The sequence below is a fragment of the Diaporthe amygdali genome (genome assembly GCF_026229845.1).
Source record: "Diaporthe amygdali strain CAA958 chromosome Unknown NODE_16_length_960263_cov_65_539585, whole genome shotgun sequence".
NCBI lineage: Eukaryota > Fungi > Ascomycota > Sordariomycetes > Diaporthales > Diaporthaceae > Diaporthe > Diaporthe amygdali.
The window spans coordinates 271,007-287,540 of NW_026517036.1; the positions used below are offsets into that span (position 1 = coordinate 271,007).

General features: G+C 52.4%; 2 protein-coding genes across 2 annotated transcripts; both read left to right on the forward strand.

Moving 5' to 3' along the window:
* Positions 1-35: 35 nt before the first annotated feature.
* On the forward strand, positions 36-12,544 carry J7T55_007353 (uncharacterized protein; the record flags this gene model as incomplete). Its single annotated transcript, XM_053144106.1, has 9 exons — positions 36-141; positions 198-234; positions 285-1,673; positions 1,727-2,067; positions 2,377-6,270; positions 6,406-6,709; positions 6,764-9,214; positions 9,863-12,421; positions 12,487-12,544. 9 exons carry the CDS (start codon positions 36-38, stop codon positions 12,542-12,544), a joined length of 11,139 nt encoding a protein of 3,712 aa, XP_052993043.1.
* A 2,101-nt stretch (positions 12,545-14,645) lies between these two features.
* On the forward strand, positions 14,646-15,726 carry J7T55_007354 (60s acidic ribosomal protein; the record flags this gene model as incomplete). Its single annotated transcript, XM_053144107.1, has 3 exons — positions 14,646-14,836; positions 15,055-15,534; positions 15,639-15,726. 3 exons carry the CDS (start codon positions 14,646-14,648, stop codon positions 15,724-15,726), a joined length of 759 nt encoding a protein of 252 aa, XP_052993044.1.
* Between the last annotated feature and the right edge of the window lie 808 nt (positions 15,727-16,534).

Below are 16,534 nucleotides of genomic sequence, written 5' to 3' on the forward strand. Positions count from 1 at the left end.
CGCCTTGATGAACTCTACCACAGTTGGTTCTCACCATGCCGCCGCGGAAGGGGGTCTTGAGACCTCAGGTCACAAATATACTGCAGTTGAAGACCGACATCACCGGCACTGCAGTAACAGCTCGTAGTGAAGCTCTGCAAGGTTTGCCGTCGCCAATCATCTTGGTCACGTGTGGCAAAAAGCTGAACCATATACAGACTTGATCTCTTTCTTTGGGAACCCTTCTCTGAGGCAGTAAGCAATCTGTATTTCACCCTTTCGATCTGAAGCTAATGGCCTCTTAGCGATGCTTTAAAGGACAAGGAATATCACAGCATCTGTGAAGCTTTGTTCCATGCAGCCCTGGTTGATAGAACGGTGTTGCTGAGTGGCAAAGGCATTGGGAAGGCGAATGAACGACTTGGCTACTGTGGCAAGGCCTTGCGTGAGACCGTCGCCCACGGCGTTTCGAAATTCAAGGGTAAAACCGTGAGAGCGGTCATCGACCATATTACAGACACACTTCCCACCCACGATGGATACTTCTTTGAGCCTCTCGCACAGGACTACATGCAGACGCTTGTCATTCTACTTGACAATCCTACACACGTCGAAAATCTAGCTTTGAAAGATGCCAGTGGCTGGAAACAGTGCGTCGTGTTCCTCGTGGACAGGATTTGCAGCCTTTTGGATGCCGCGGATTCCGCCCCAGCCTCCAGCCTTCTTGGGCGGGACTCACCTATTCCTGGGACCGCTCGTCACTCCTCGGTCGGCCCTTCGAGCGCGCGCTCGCGGCTGGGCTCACAGCGTGGTGCATTTCAAGTCCAGCGAAATGACATTTTATCCCTTCTACAATGTCTACAGTCTCTAGTCTCAGCCCCGAATGCGCCTTGCATGTCGAAGCGTCAAGAGGTGACCAATGCAGTTTTGCGGGTCTTGCGGCTGCGCTTTGATCTGGACAAGCTTCACAGGTTTTCCTTTTCAATACTCAACCACATTTTGCTACAAACGGCCGGTGATGACCCTGCCCTCGGCCAGCATCTGACACGGGAGCTGGTACCACTCCTTGGCTACTGGTGGCAGCGCCGGACCCTCGACAAAGATGAACTTCAGTTCTCGGTGCGGGATGAAATGCTCAAGACCATGCATGCAATTAGTGTCTATTTGGACTATCTGCTGCAGGATGACCCATCAGCTGTTCTCCTTCAGCAGCTTGAAGAGCTCTTGGACGAACTATGGGGTGAATACTCTTCACGTAACTCTCGCGCGCGCCTGCGGCTCGACGATGTGACCTTCTCCTCTCTCAAGGTTTCACCTGGACACTTCGCTACCGATATGTTCGCTCTAAAGCCTTTCAATCAAAACGCTGAACGCCGCTGGGCTCTGGTTGAGATCATGTCTCGCCTTGAGTTCATCTTCTTGCGACACTCCAAAAGCAACTCGCAGCGTCTGACGACCCAGGACAGCCAGCCAAGGAAGAGGCAACGTCGCGCTGGAGGCTCCAATAGAATACACCAGAAAATGTTGGCATCAAACGTCGCAACTAAATTGACTTCGCTGCAACTGTTGCCCTTCTTCTTGCCTCTGAGCAATCTGGACCAGGAGGAGATCATAACCGTCATGGAGGACTTGTTGCCCATGATCGGCGACAAGCAAGGTCCTCTGTCGTCCTGGGCAATGATAGCATGTGCTAGGTATGTTTCGTTCGTTTGCTGGCTTGACTAGGCAGTTTACTCACAATGAACAGCTGTGCTCTTCAGTCGCAGGCGAAAGATGAAAACACCGAGGCCCGGTGGAAACAAGTATGGCAGTTGGCCGTCAGATCTATCAGCATTCCCAGCACTTGCCGAGCAGCTTGCGTACTGCTTCATGTCATTCTCCAGACGCGGCTGATTTCACATCATGCAATAGCGAATGATGTCAACAACATAGTGACGATGGCCGATATATGCGGCCCGGCTGCTCTGCTCGACTCATCCCTGGTGTTTATGCATTGTCTAGCAAACGTTCGCAATTCTATGGTCCCTAGTGCCAGCCAAAAAACATACAGCTACGTGATCAGATGGGTATTCACTATGTGGCGACCTGGTAAGTGCAGACAATCCCCGTAACATCTGCAAGCGATATTGTGGCACGCGATCTCCGCCCTGTATTAACAATATCCAGCGGAAGTAACCTACGCCTCGTCGCTTGCTGGTGATCTAGTACCGATTGATCTAGTCAATCTCCTCCTTTCGTGTTGTGGCTTGCCTCAATTTGAATTGCCGCCGCAGACGGGGCTGGTGGGCAGTAGTCTCAGCCAATATTGGAAATGCTACAAAGACACCATTCCAATGACGCGATACCTGCTTTTACTAAGTGAGGACGACACATCAGCACTAAGTCGACATCGAACAGAAAGTTGGCATGAGAATAGTACCGGGGAGTTCTCAGAGTCAAACGAGATCTCCAACTCCCAGCCGTCAAGCTCTCAGACGTCCAAGACGCTTGTTTTGGATCTCCTCCATCCCAAGCTAGTCGACTTCGTCGAGATTTTAGAGCCTTCTTCCCAAGCAGGCACTCGGCGTGGGAACGATGCGATATTTCAGATGTCTACTGATCGGTTGCGGAGCCTGCTAGTATGCCTAATTTCAAGCAACATCCTACTTTCCCATCTCGAAGTTGTGGACCATCGGACGGTCAACGATATCAATACGACCCTTTCAAGCCTGTGGGATAGATACTTCCAGATGCTTGTCGCATCATCCGAAGGCGGCGAATCTTTTGAGTTGCTACTGGCGATGCTTGCTCCTTACATCCCTCCTTTGGACTCGTCGCGAGTGCATCAATTCTGCAGCAAAGAGCCACACCTTTTGCGACTTTTTTCCAGGCTGTCAGGGATGATCGATGAGCAGCGCAGTCGACAGAAGCCCAACCAGGATCTTGATGCTATGGACGTGGATGACGAGTTCGAGTCGCAAGACAATAGGAAGAAGCCTGGCGACAAAGGCTTCGTCGCTCCTAGGCAAAAGGTCGCATCAAGCATGAGCGCTAATGCCTTCTACGAAACGACGAAAATAAGGCTCCAACTCTTTTCCGAGTACTACAGCGACCCCGGGAAAGTTGGGCTTATTCCTGAGAGTTTCATGGACACATTCCTGTCGCTCGAAGACGATCAGTATCTTCTCTGCAGAGAGTTCCTTGTCGAACTTCTCCAATCTGATTTCGGCAATGTTTCCAACTATGCCAGGGATATCGTTGAGCAGACTGCGGCGATCGTGTTCAAGGACAGCTTCAAGACATGCGAGGTCGCCTTGTGTATGCTGATGGACGTGCTTCTATCCTTTGCACCCGTCTGGTCCATGGGCGAAGGCGACCCTGACGTTGTCAACCCATTTGTGGATCTGTACAATATCCTGGTGAAGTCAGTCTGGCCGCATAATTTGATGTCCCCAGATGTCCAGGTGTCGTACTCAGGTTTACTACTGCATTTATGGGAGATAAATGCCCAATTCCACAAAGACAAGAAATCTTTGGTGTCGCCCCCTCACAAGACCCTGCTCTCAACACCCGAAAGCCTCAGAAACACCCGCTCAGAAGTTCGTGACCCTCGACCAGGCCCTTTTTGGGAGGGGAGTATGCGCGCGAAATTCTACATCGCCCCAAGGCTGACCAGGATCTTCGAGTTCTTTGTGGTGAGCACTCACGAGGACATTTTTGTCGACATTTTAGACGCGTTGCCGACCGATCCGGAGGTGATGGAGGGAATAGGTTTGCGGGTCTTTGTCTTGGCTGGCCTTGGTTGCAAGTGCCCAACGCTGCTACGACGATGTGTCTACCATATTGTTGAGACGTCTGGGAAAGTTACCGGCTCTGCAAAGTACGCCAATCGCGGAATGAAGATGGTTTCACTGGCAAGATCTTTGAAGTCGCCTCAGGAACTCTTTCAACTGTTCGCTCCTCAGCTTCTCTACACCTGGCTTGAGAAGGACTCATTTGAAGATATTCCCTTCAGCATATTTGACTTTGGTAGTCTCGATGACCTATTGCAGCGAGCTAAGACAGAAGCTACAGCTCACATGATCATGCGTGGCCAAGACGAAGCAGTGAAGGGCTTGGCCAGTAGATTGAAGGTAACGCCTGTGGAGTTGGTTGAGGAAGGCTTTTCCAAGATCATGGCGTATTCAATTATGCATGATCTCAGTTCTTCTAAAGATTCTTCGAGTTCCTCGGAATCTCGAGTCCGAAAGCTGCTTGGCAAGGAGCCATACCTCGATCGGATTTATCGTACTTTTGCAGATATCATCGGTCATTTCTGCGATGTCATCGACCAAGAGGGTCCGATTGAAGACTCCTGGCGCAAGGATGAAATTTTTTCGTACGCTGCGGACTTCATGGACGAGATCAAGCGTTGCGGACAATCCTCAACAGCTCTCGGGCCTAATCAGCAGCCCATGTTCAAGGGCAAATATCTTGTCCGGGCAACATCCCATCTGGTCAGAAGAACTAATTACGATGTTTTGTCTCTGTGGACGCCTCCTCTTGTTACGTCCGTGGCGCGGAGGCTGCTGAACACTATTCATCCAGCTCTTGGGCCTTTGCATGCGTTGTCAGTCGTCCGCAAGGTCCGAATTCTGGTGTGTCTGGCCGGTCTGCAGACGACGTCTTCATACCCACTCGAAATGCTCTTACGGTCAATCAGGCCGTTTCTCTCGAACTCACACTGCGCAGATGAGGGTCTTGCCATGAGCAACTGGCTCATAGCCAAAGGCTCAGTTCACTTGGCACAGGCACCTTCATTCCTAGCCGGGTACGCCTTGTCTACATTGGCTAGTCTGAGGATGTTTCTGGAATCCAGTCAAGCTAGTTCTACACAAGAGAGTCAGTTCAAGTCGACGATGAGCAAGGCTCAGAATTTTCACGTCTGGTTTGTCAAGCTACTGAAGGAATACCAATCGTCTGCTTTCAAGTCGGAGACACAGGCTCGGGCTTTCAGGGCCATCATTGAGTCAGCATCCAACATCCGGTCCTCGGGAAACTCTCAGAAACACACACAGGAGAGCAGACTTTTACTTGAAATACTCAAGGATGCCGAACAGCAGGACCAATTGCTCAACGAGTCTGCCCGGGAATTGGCTCTGCGAATGCTTTGTGGTGAATTCAAGATCCCGAAAGCCAATAGAGACGATATCATCGACAAGGATGAGGACGCTTGTGCACATGGACCCATGATCTGGAAGAGTTGCCAGACAGTCAACTCCAGCAAGGAATATCTCACTTGGGCTGGACGAGTAGTGGGAACGTCTTTTGCGGCATCTGGTAGCATCCCTCTCGATGTCTTGAGGGAGTCAGAGTTGTCAACCTACCAAAGGACGATGGGTACGAACGGCGATTCTGTGCACGGGTTGCTGAGGCTGTTAGCAAATCTGACGATGACCGACAATTCAGCCCAGGCTGGTCTCGCGGAGTCCGCTTTAAGACGAATTGTGTCTCATGCATCTTCTACAGAGGATAACGATCTAATCGCTGACTCCAGTCGAAGCCTGCCAGAAACCCTCCTTGCGTCCTCAGATTGGTTGCAATACCAGACACCGCCTGCAGACAATGGTGAGATCAAATATGCCAACGTCGATGCATTCCAGCCTGAGAAGATAGAATCATCCTCCTGGGCTCGGGACACAGCCATTTATCTCGCATGCTCTATGAAAGGCAGCGCAGTGTTGACGACCTTGCCCTCCATTCTAGCCGAGATCGATGGCTTTGCTGAGCAGTCGCTGCCTTTCATTGTACACTTGGTGTTACTTGAGGAGCTCAACAGCCAGAGGCCGCTAAAACGGGGGCTATCCACTGCCCTCAAAGCATGGTTAAAGTCGACCTCGCCAGTTGCCAATGACAACATTAAGCTTCTCATCAACGTCATACTCCACTTGAGGACGAGGACATTCCCGAATGAGATTTCTGTCGCCGATAGGTCACATTGGCTTGACATGGACCTGGCTACTGTGGCAGAGGCGGCCACAAGATGTGGCATGTTCAAGGTTGCCTTGCTATTTGCAGAACTAGCCTCCTCAGAGCCAACGAGAAGCTCGCGACGGTCTTCAGCTTCTCGAGAGTTAGAGGACTCTTCTGAGACTTTGCTTAAGGTCTTTGAAAACATTGACGATCCAGACGCATACTATGGATTGAATCGCACCGCGTCTCTGTCCAACGTTCTGGCACGAATCGAGTACGAAAAGGAGGGCGGGAAGAGCCTAGCATTCCGAGGATCTCAGTATGACAGCCATTTGCGCATGAGAGATCCCGAAGCAGATCGTGACGGGCAGTCTCTCGTCCAAATTCTCAGTGGTCTGGGATTGTCCGGGCTTTCCAATTCTTTGCTCCAGATTCAACAGCATCATGACGATTCCGCCTCCTTGGATAGCACTTTCACCACGGCTAGAAGACTAGAGATCTGGAACCTTCCTGCGCCCCCGAGCCTTGAGAATCATGCCGCCACATCGTATAGGGCATACCAGTCTATATACAAGGCTGTGGAAATGGAACCTGCAAGGCTTGCTGTCCAGGACGGGTTAGCGACAACAATGAAGAGTCTTGCCACTAAGAACTTGAGGGTATCTGACTTGCGCCAACACTTGGGTACCCTTGCCGCCCTCACCGAATTAGACGATGTCCTAGGAGTGTCCGACTTTGCTGAGCTTGAGAAAGTTTTGTCTGACTTCGAGGCGCGGTCAACGTGGATGATGAGTGGAAGGTATGTGACATCGGCATCGATAAGGACATCCAGAAGTTGCTAACCGAAACATAGATACGACGACGTCAGCCAAATTCTATCTCATCGCGAGACGACATTCAGTGTTCTCGGCCAAAAAGACGTGCTTCGGAGCACGTCAAATCTGACTTCACCAGAAGCTCGACTAATCGAGATTCGAAGCATGCTCTTGTCATCAAGTATTTATCGATTCCACCGCTCAAGGCAAGAATCCCTGAATATATCGACTAGGTTGACAGACCTTGTTAGCTCGAGTGAATCCATCGGTCTGAATATCGATGCAGCTGTCTCGCTGGAGACTGCCAATTCGTTCTGGGACTATGGAGAGATGATTCCGTCCATCAGACTCCTGCAAGGGCTTCAGGGGAACCCTTCGTCTCTGAGAAAACAAAGCATCTCCGTCACGCACGCTGACTTGCTGTCCAAAATTGGATATCAGGTCTCAGTCGCAAAGCTTGAGACAGCCGACAGCATCCAGAAGAAATACCTCGAGCCTGCTCTCAAGGAGCTGAAAGGCAAAAGCTCGGGCAAGGAGGCTGGGCAAGTTTTCCACCAATTTGCGGTGTTTTGTGATGAGCAGCTGCAAGACCCTGACATGCTTGAGGACTTGTCCAGGCTTCAGCGTTTGGTCCAAACCAAAGCGGACGAAGTGGAGCACTACAAGAAGGAATTCAGATCGGCCAAAAGTTCACAACTCAAGGACCAGTATGACAGGTATCAGAGGACAGCCGAGAAATACCTGCTTCTCGACCAAACCGAGCTCCAGCGCACTGAAAGGACCCGAAACGAGTTTGTGAAACTCAGCCTTGAAAATTACCTCCAGTCTCTGTCTGCTTCGGATGACCACGACAGCGATGCCCTCAGGTTTACCGCGCTCTGGCTGGAGCGCTCAGAGACCGACGTTGCAAACATGGCCGTTCATCAGCTCCTCAGGAACGTACCGACCCGTAAATTCGCATCACTCATGAACCAGCTAAGCTCACGTTTGCAGCTGGATAAGAGCCATTTCCAGACCCTGCTGAGGGACTTGGTCTGTCGGATCTGCTTCGATCATCCGTACCACGGCATGTATCAGATCTGGTCGGGAATTAGGACGAATCCGAACCCAGAGGATGAAGTTGCCGTGCTGCGCAAGGATGCCGCGAACAGGCTAGTGGAAGAGTTTGAACGCCAGAAAGGTGGCGTCGCAATCACGTGGGATGCGATCAAGAAAGCGTGCGGATGCTATCATTACTTGGCTAAGGAGAAGAGCGATCGATACAGAAGCGGGGCTAAAATCAAGGTCCAAGACTCCCCATACGCATCCACCCTCTCGAGGTGCCTTGCAAAATATCCCATCCCGCCGCCAACACTGGAAGTCGAGCTACGCGCCGATAGTAATTACTCCACGGTTCCGGTGATAGAGAGACTGGAGCCTACCATATCAATTGCATCCGGTGTCAGTGCTCCAAAAATCATCACTGTGGTCGCCAGCAACGGAGAGAGGTATAAGCAGCTCGTCAAGGGCGGTAATGACGACCTTCGACAAGACGCAATCATGGAGCAAGTCTTTGCTGCTGTGTCCTCCTTGCTGAAGCAGCATCGGACAACCAGGCAACGGAACCTCGGTATTAGGACCTACAAAGTACTACCACTCACAAACAGGTCTGGCCTTATCGAATTCGTTGCCAACACTGTACCGTTGCACGACTGGCTCATGCCAGCGCATGAACGATATCATCCGAAAGATATGAAGGGCAATCTTTGTAGGAAAGAGATTTCTAACGTCGCCGGCCGCACTAACGACATGAGGGTCTCTACGTACCGTAAGGTCACGGAGAAGTTCCATCCCGTGATGCGATACTTCTTCATAGAGTCATTCCCCGACCCGGACGACTGGTACGTCAAGCGCCTTGCGTACACGCGCACGACAGCCGCCATATCTATCCTCGGGCACGTCCTTGGGCTCGGTGATAGGCACGGCCACAATATCCTCCTGGATCAAAAGACAGGTGAAGTGGTGCACATCGACCTCGGCGTGGCATTCGAGTCAGGCCGCATCCTGCCGGTGCCTGAGGTCGTACCCTTCCGCATGACACGCGACATAGTCGACGGCATGGGTGTGACCAAGACAGACGGAGTGTTTCGGAGGTGCTGTGAATTCACGCTCGACGCGCTGAGGGAGGACACATACTCGATCATGACAATCCTGGACGTCCTGCGGTACGACCCGCTCTACTCGTGGAGCTCGACGCCTATGAGGTTGGCGAAACTGCAGGGGGCGGCTAGGAGAGCGGAGGAGGGTGATGAAGGGAACGGCGAGGGTGAAGGCGGTGGCGCGGGGATGGACAAGAAGAAGAAGAGCGTGGTGAACGAACCATCTGAGGCGGACCGGGCGTTGGAGGTGGTCAGGAAGAAGCTGTCCAAGACACTGAGCGTCACGGCGACGGTGAACGATCTCATCAACCAGGCGACCGATGAGAGGAACCTGGCAGTGTTGTATTCTGGGTGGGCAGCTTATGCTTGATACAGACATCCTGGGCGGTTCACACGGCTGTTGGGACTGGGATTTACAGGGAGATTGTATGAATTAGCTGGGCCATCGTACTTTGTACATATAATGGGCTCTAATATCAGTGAATGGTTTCAACCATGGGCATCACGGTCATAGTCTCGGCGAGAAAAGAAAGAAGCAGAGATCACACAAGTATAGATACGTCGCTGATGGAGTAACGGTAGAGTTAGGGCTGACGTTATAGAGAATGAGTAGGTATGCTATAGTATCCTAGTCTCTAAAGGTGGGTAGTGATGAGGGATGTCGTTGGCCCTCGGCACGGTCAGCCCCAGCTCTTCTTATCGGTCGCGTTAAGGCGCGGAGCAGATGTGGGGGAGCTCTTTAACTCCGTTTGACCACTGACCACCCTCATCGGGTCATCCCACTCGTCATTGACCGGTCTTGACCTTGCTTCGTTACTTTTGTTCGTATGTAATTTCAGCTCGCGTTTACGTGCAGAAGACTCGGTCCTTTCCATCTCCACACCTAGTACTTTGGTTGGTCACCTGAATCTCACAGAAACTTAAAGCAGCACCCGTCAGCCAAGAAGTAACCTAACATACCCACCAGGATCTGTGCGACAACAGCTCGAGTTGTTGCAGCTGGATCCGCCGGGGCCTGGGCATGCAGTCAAGGTCATTGGGAACCGAGGGACCCTCCGACAGCTCGACCCCCGACAACCACCGCCACACATCGCCCCCATCCCGACGCCGCCCTCGAGTCGACTCTATTCCCTCCTCCCAGTCGCGAACCGCTCCCGACCCCAAGCGCATCCGTTCCGGAGAGACCGCGCCCCCAACAGCCTTCAGACCAACCTCTGCCGCCTCCATCAACACCATGGCCACGGCCACGATGAGCGCAAAGGCCATGGGCAAGAAGCCTGAGGGCGCGGCCGGCTTCCAGCCGCTGTCCGGTGCCAGGCGGATCGTCATCAAGAATCTGAGGACCAGCTCCAAGACGGCCGCCGATGTCGAGGACTACTACAAGAAGACGTGGGATAACGTCGAGACTGCGCTGCGGTCGATCCTCAACGGCCAGGTCCCCCGCGTACCCCTGGAAAGGGTGTACCGCGGTGTGGAGGACCTGTGCCTGCGGGGCCAAGGGGACAAGCTGTTCAGCGTGCTCAAGCAAGAGTGCGAGAAGCACCTGTACCGCGATGTGCTAGCCAAGATAAAGGAAGGCGGCATGGCGTCCAACATCGATGTGCTGCTGCGGGTGAGAACGCAATGGGCGGCCTTCAACAAGACCCTCATCACCATCCGTTCGACGTTCAGCTTTCTCGACCGCTCGTTCCTGCTGAACAACAAGAAGTACCAATCCATCAATGACCTGCTTCTGTCGCTCTTCCGCAAGATGGTCTTCAACTCGGCAGCGGGGAGTGAAGAGTCAGACAGTGGGAAGAAGGTGGTTCTGGGGATGTGCCAATTGGTGGAACACGACCGCCGAGGCAATGTGGCGTCCGACCAGACGCTCCTGCATGATTCCATCAATATGCTGAAGGTGCTTGGTGTCTACGGCAGCAAATTCGAGAGGGAGTTCCTGCGGCAGTCCGAAGAATACTTTACGGACTTTGCCGCCGAGCACAGCAATGACGGCTTGAGGGCGTATATCTCAGCATGCGAGAGGCTTCTCAAGCGGGAAGACTACAGGTGCAACACATACAACTTTGACAGCACGACCAAAGTGCTGTTGCTTGAGAAAGCTCACGAGATCCTCATACAAAACTACAGCGCGGTGCTGCTAGACCAAGGCGATGTTTCGAGGTTACTGGATGACAACGACATAAGCTCAGTCAAGGCGCTGTACTCGCTGCTGTGTCTATCGAACATCCCGAGGAAACTCAAGGGGCCGTGGGAGGAGTACATCCAACAGGCGGGTGCGAGGATAGTAAATGATACAGAGAAGGGCGACGAGATGGTCATCCGCTTGCTAGAGTTCAGGCGCTCTATGGACACGATGATTCGCGATGCATTCGGTGGCGATGAAGTCTTCACATACAGTCTTCGAGAAGCCTTCACAGTCTTCATCAACGACAAGAAGATATCATCGTCGTGGGGTACTGGCACCTCCAAAGTCGGGGAGATGATCGCCAAGCACATTGACATGCTGCTGCGAGGCGGAATCAAGGCTCTGCCAAAATCTCTTATCTCAGACAGCAAAGACCGGAGTCAGGCTGAGAGGAGCGGCCAGGCCAGCACAGGCGACGAGGATGCCGAACTGGATCGGCAGTTGGACGCAGCGCTCGAGCTGTTCCGTTTTATCGAAGGCAAGGACGTTTTCGAAGCTTTCTACAAGAAAGATCTGGCCCGCCGGCTACTTATGGGGCGGAGTGCCAGTCAGGATGCCGAGCGCAGCATGCTCACCAAGCTTAAGAGCGAGTGTGGCTCGAGCTTCACCCACAACCTAGAGCAGATGTTCAAGGACATGGCGCTAGCGAAGGAGGAAATGGATACTTACAAAGGCTGGCTAGACGCCACCGGCAGAGAACGAAGCGGTGTCGACCTGACGGTCAGCGTGCTGTCCCAAGCAGCGTGGCCTTCATACCCCGACGTCAAGATGTTGATACCGGAGGAAGTCGCCGAGAAAATTGACCAGTACGACGCATTCTACAAGAACAAGCACACAGGCCGCAAGCTCTTCTGGAAACACAACCTGGCGCACTGCATGGTCAAGGGTTACTTCCCCAAGGGCACCAAGGACCTAGCAGTGAGCGCGATGCAGGCCAGCGTGCTCGTGCTCTTCAACCAAGCGCCAGAAGGGGTGCTGGGGTACGAGCAGATCGCGACGGCGACAAATCTGTCGGGCGGGGAGCTGGAGCGCACGCTGCAGTCACTGGCGTGCGGCAAGGTGCGGGTGCTAACGAAGCACCCCAAGGGCAGGGACATCGCCAAGACGGACACGTTCTCGTTCAACCGCACCTTTACGCATCCGATGGTGCGTGTCAAGATCAACCAGATCCAGCTCAAGGAGACCGCCGAGGAGAACCAGGAGACGCACCGCCGCGTTGCCGCCGACCGCCAGTTCGAGACGCAGGCAGCCATCGTGCGCGTCATGAAGAGCCGCAAGACCATGGCGCACGCCCAGCTTGTTGCCGAGGTCATCAACCAGACCAAGAGCAGGGGCGCCATGGACCCTGCGGACATCAAGCAGAACATTGAGAAGTGAGTGCCTTGACATTTTTCGACGATGACAATCTCGTCTGGTCGCTAACATTGTTCCCTTGCAGACTCATTGAGAAGGACTACCTGGAGCGTGAGGGTAATGCGTACACGTACTTGGCTTGATCACATTGCCTTCGGGAACTTTCGCTGCATGGGGTCTTTCCGGGGATTTTTGATGACCTTGATGGATGGATGGGTGCATTTTGGCGTACTAGGTCTGATTTGGGAGCATGCACACACATACACAAACGTGTGCGTAGATTTAGAGCCTGGCACTTGGGCAATGGTCATGACTGTCAGTGTTACTGGTATGGCTGGAATGAAGACTTCGTCGTGACGGCGTGTGCATCTTCGTGCATTGTGAAGGCTTGCTTTTGCAGAAGTTGCGCTGGTTTACAGCTGCTGCGACTTGTCGCATGGCTGGCGCTTGAACGGGCCCTTCAGGGCTATAGGCGCGTTTCTGGTTTGAGCAACAACTTGGTCATATTAAATGAGCACTACAGACTATACTTTTGGTCATTCGTCTGACCTCAAGTTCATATTGAACTTCTTTTACAGCCCCTTAAAATGAAATCGCTATTAAGGATTCTTTCTTTCTCAAATATGAAAATAGGTCCCAAACTATCCATTATGGAGATGAACACAGGACATATCCAGAAGAATTGATCTTCAGCGGCATCTCTTTTAAGGGAAATTGGTTTTGCCGGGCCGATATTTCATGTAAATTGAGCACAAAAATGTGCCAAAACGGCAGCGCTTGAAGAAAACTGGACTGAAGGTAAATAGTTTCAAAATCACACATGTCACCATTAACATACTCCATGATTTTGGATGCCTTTTAATTATACTGATCACCGTTCGTCACAAGCTCAATCCAACAGGTTGGATTACATTAGAGGCCAGCGAGAGGTGAAGTGGCCAACAACTTGAGACTCAGACGGGATGACGGAGAGAAACCAACGAACCAACGACAGAGCCGGAAATTCGACTGTCTCTGGCCGAAGTTCTAAGAAGATCATAGAGGCCATAGCCGCGAGCTGGAAGGACACAGTCATGACCAAAACCACAGCCTTCATTTCATGGTAGTGATTGCTCGTGGAGCACTTATTGAGTGGTATTGTAAAGCAGGACGGCCACACCGGAGAGCTGTTTTCATTGTAAGACTGATTAGTTACAAATTAAAGGTTTGGCGATTCATGCACACAACAAATACTTTCCGGGGGGGGGGGGCCGCTTGTGTGGGTGGTGCCAAAACGTTTGACTTGAAAGGATAAGTTGTCATCTTTCCTTCCCATTGATGGTATCGTGCCATGGTGGCCTGACTAAGGAGAGGTCCCATAAATCACTCAAATATAAATGCATCGATGCAAAGACATGCTGTTTCTGAAGCGTTACCTTGGCTTGACTGAAGACTTTAAAATCTAGTTACTTTTTCAGAGCTCATTCTATTTTCTCGACCGGAATATCGCAATGCATCCTTTTCCCATCGCAACCTTCCTTTTCGTTGGCGTCTCGCTTGCGTCCATCACGAACAAGCCCGTCAATGGTGCTTCGGTCGAGGAGCAGGCTCTGTTGGGCGCTTGAGTTCGTTCAAGGGTTGAATATTCTCGCGATGGACTCGTGTCGTAAAAGTTCGCCTTCGCAGTACAATCCAGGTCGTGCTAACAGAGTGCACTTTAGTCCGTGAGACAGACGGGTGCTGCTAGGTCAATATTACCGGGTCTATTAGGTGGAAGCACAACGAGAAGGCTTGATGCGCGTGATTTTTACACGTATGGCAAGAGTCTGGAAGACTGTTGTTATTCTCTTTTATCATTGTTATAAGCCGCTCTCCATGCTCAGCTTAGCGCTACTCTCGAGGCAGTCCCCAAATGTATCTTCCACCAATTTGATACGACCAAGAGCCTGTAGTTCTTGCTTCTTGAGCGGCCCTGTGTAAATTGCAACACACTCAACATATGAGACACGGTAGAATACGACTGTGTAGTGGTACACATTGGCTCATTCCATTTAGTGCCTGAGTGTTGGTAGTCACTTTAGTCCAACAGTCCAGGGACCGACACCCCTGTTAGATTTCTGTGGACCACTTCTTATCAGCAGCACCGATAAGAACTTTTTCTACGGACTTTTTGAATTTCTCGACCACCTCGAATCGCTCGCATTTCAATCTTCCCCATTGAATCAGGTCACTGTCAATCCAAGATCCGCACACACGTCGCCCAAAATGCCCAAGTCGAAGAGAAGCAAGGTGTATCACCTTACCCAGGTGAATAAGAAGACGCGCGAGCAGAAGGAGAAGCTGTTCCAAGACATCCGCGACACCGTGCCCAAGTATGAGCGCTGCTTCGTGCTGGGCTTCGACAACATGCGCAACAACCACCTCAAGGACGTGCGCCACGAGCTCTCGGACTCCAGGTACGGATGAAGACTCCTAATCTCCAGCAGAAAAGAGCCTGGCGGTTCTCCAACCGTCAGGCTTCTTTTCTCCTCTCCCTATCAAAAAGAAGAAGTCGAAAGTCACTTGGCCCCAGACCTTCGCCGCACGCCCTCCAGTCATTGTACACACGGAGGCGTGGTAGATAGAAGCAGGCCGGCTGACGAGAGGGAACCCGTTTTCCGCCCCGCACAAACAGACTCTTCTTCGGCAAGACGAAGCTCATGTCCCGCGCGCTGGGCCAGACGCCCGAGGACGCCACCGCGGACGGCATCCACAAGCTGACGGCGCACCTGACGGGCAACGTGGCGCTGCTGTTCACGAACCGGCCCGCCGCCGAGATCACGGCCTACTTCGAGTCCTTCTCCCCCGTCGACTTCGCGCGCGCCGGCGCCGTCGCCTCGCGCGACTTCGTCATCCCCCAGGGCGTGGTGTACGCCACCGGCGGCGCCGTCCCCGCCGAGCACGACGTGCCCCTCGGCCACACCATCGAGCCCGAGCTGCGCCGCCTGGGCGTGCCGACGCGCATGGTCCGCGGCAAGGTCGTGCTTGGCGAGGAGGGCGGCGACGGCGAGGGGTATACCGTCTGCAAGGAGGGCCAGACGCTCGACTCGAGGCAGACGCGGCTGCTGAAGCTGTTTGACCAGTGCTTGAGCGAGTTTAGGGTCAAGATATTGGCGTAAGTACAACCCGACTCCAGTCTTCTCTAAACCACCAGTCCTGGTGTTATCCGGGTCCCTGTGCGAGATGTGTATCATTCGCTGACGAGTGCTGGGCTTCTAGCTTCTGGGAATCCGAGAGTGGCATCGTCACTGAGGTCGAGGAGGCCGACGAGAACGCCATGGAGGGTGTGGATGAGGATGATGAGTAGGTGAGGGAATAAATCGACACAGGGAATAGTAGAGGATCTCGCGCCCTGCGTCCGTTCATCTAGGTAGATACCATCGCATGTTGGGTTTCATGGCGTTATGGAAAGGGAAAATGGGCAGTACGCACCGCATACTACAGACAAAGCCTAGACACGAGACCAAAAGAAAAAGCAAATCATGATATCTATTGTCCGAAGCTATAGGTGGGGGGCCAGCATTCACAGACTCCCTGTCCACCCGTGACACCTAGTGACATGCCTCGCTGTACGCTGTTTAACATATGATACAGTTTTGCTACTTACGCATGCAAATTTCTCCCACATGATCAAATGCATTACAGTTTCTTTTGTTACCATGCAATACTAAACGCCTAGCTGGCAAAGAACTCGTGGCCAGTCAGTAGGATCTGCAGTCCTTACCTCTGACCTTACCTCAAAAGCTATTCCAGTTTTCCCCTTCGCGTGACTGGCAGATACAAAAATACACGTCTTCTTACAAGGAGAATACTACCTGTCCTAGTCCTTGCTGTGCGGCGCCCACCTGCTCTTTGGGATTCGAAAGCGACACCTGTGTTGGCCCCAGGAGATGCTGTGTGATGACACATCTTTTTGTGTACGACCACTTTGTCCGGATGAAGCGTCCCGAGGGTGGCCAGTGTCGATAATCCTTGGATGGTCCGTTGGAATTTACCTTGAGACAAGGACGGTGAAGCTGGCCAGAATGTGGAAAGACTTGTTTCCGTCGGCTTACCCTTGATGTCAAGGAGGCAAGAGAGGTGAAGACGACAAAAGCGAAATTAGCGGACTCAAG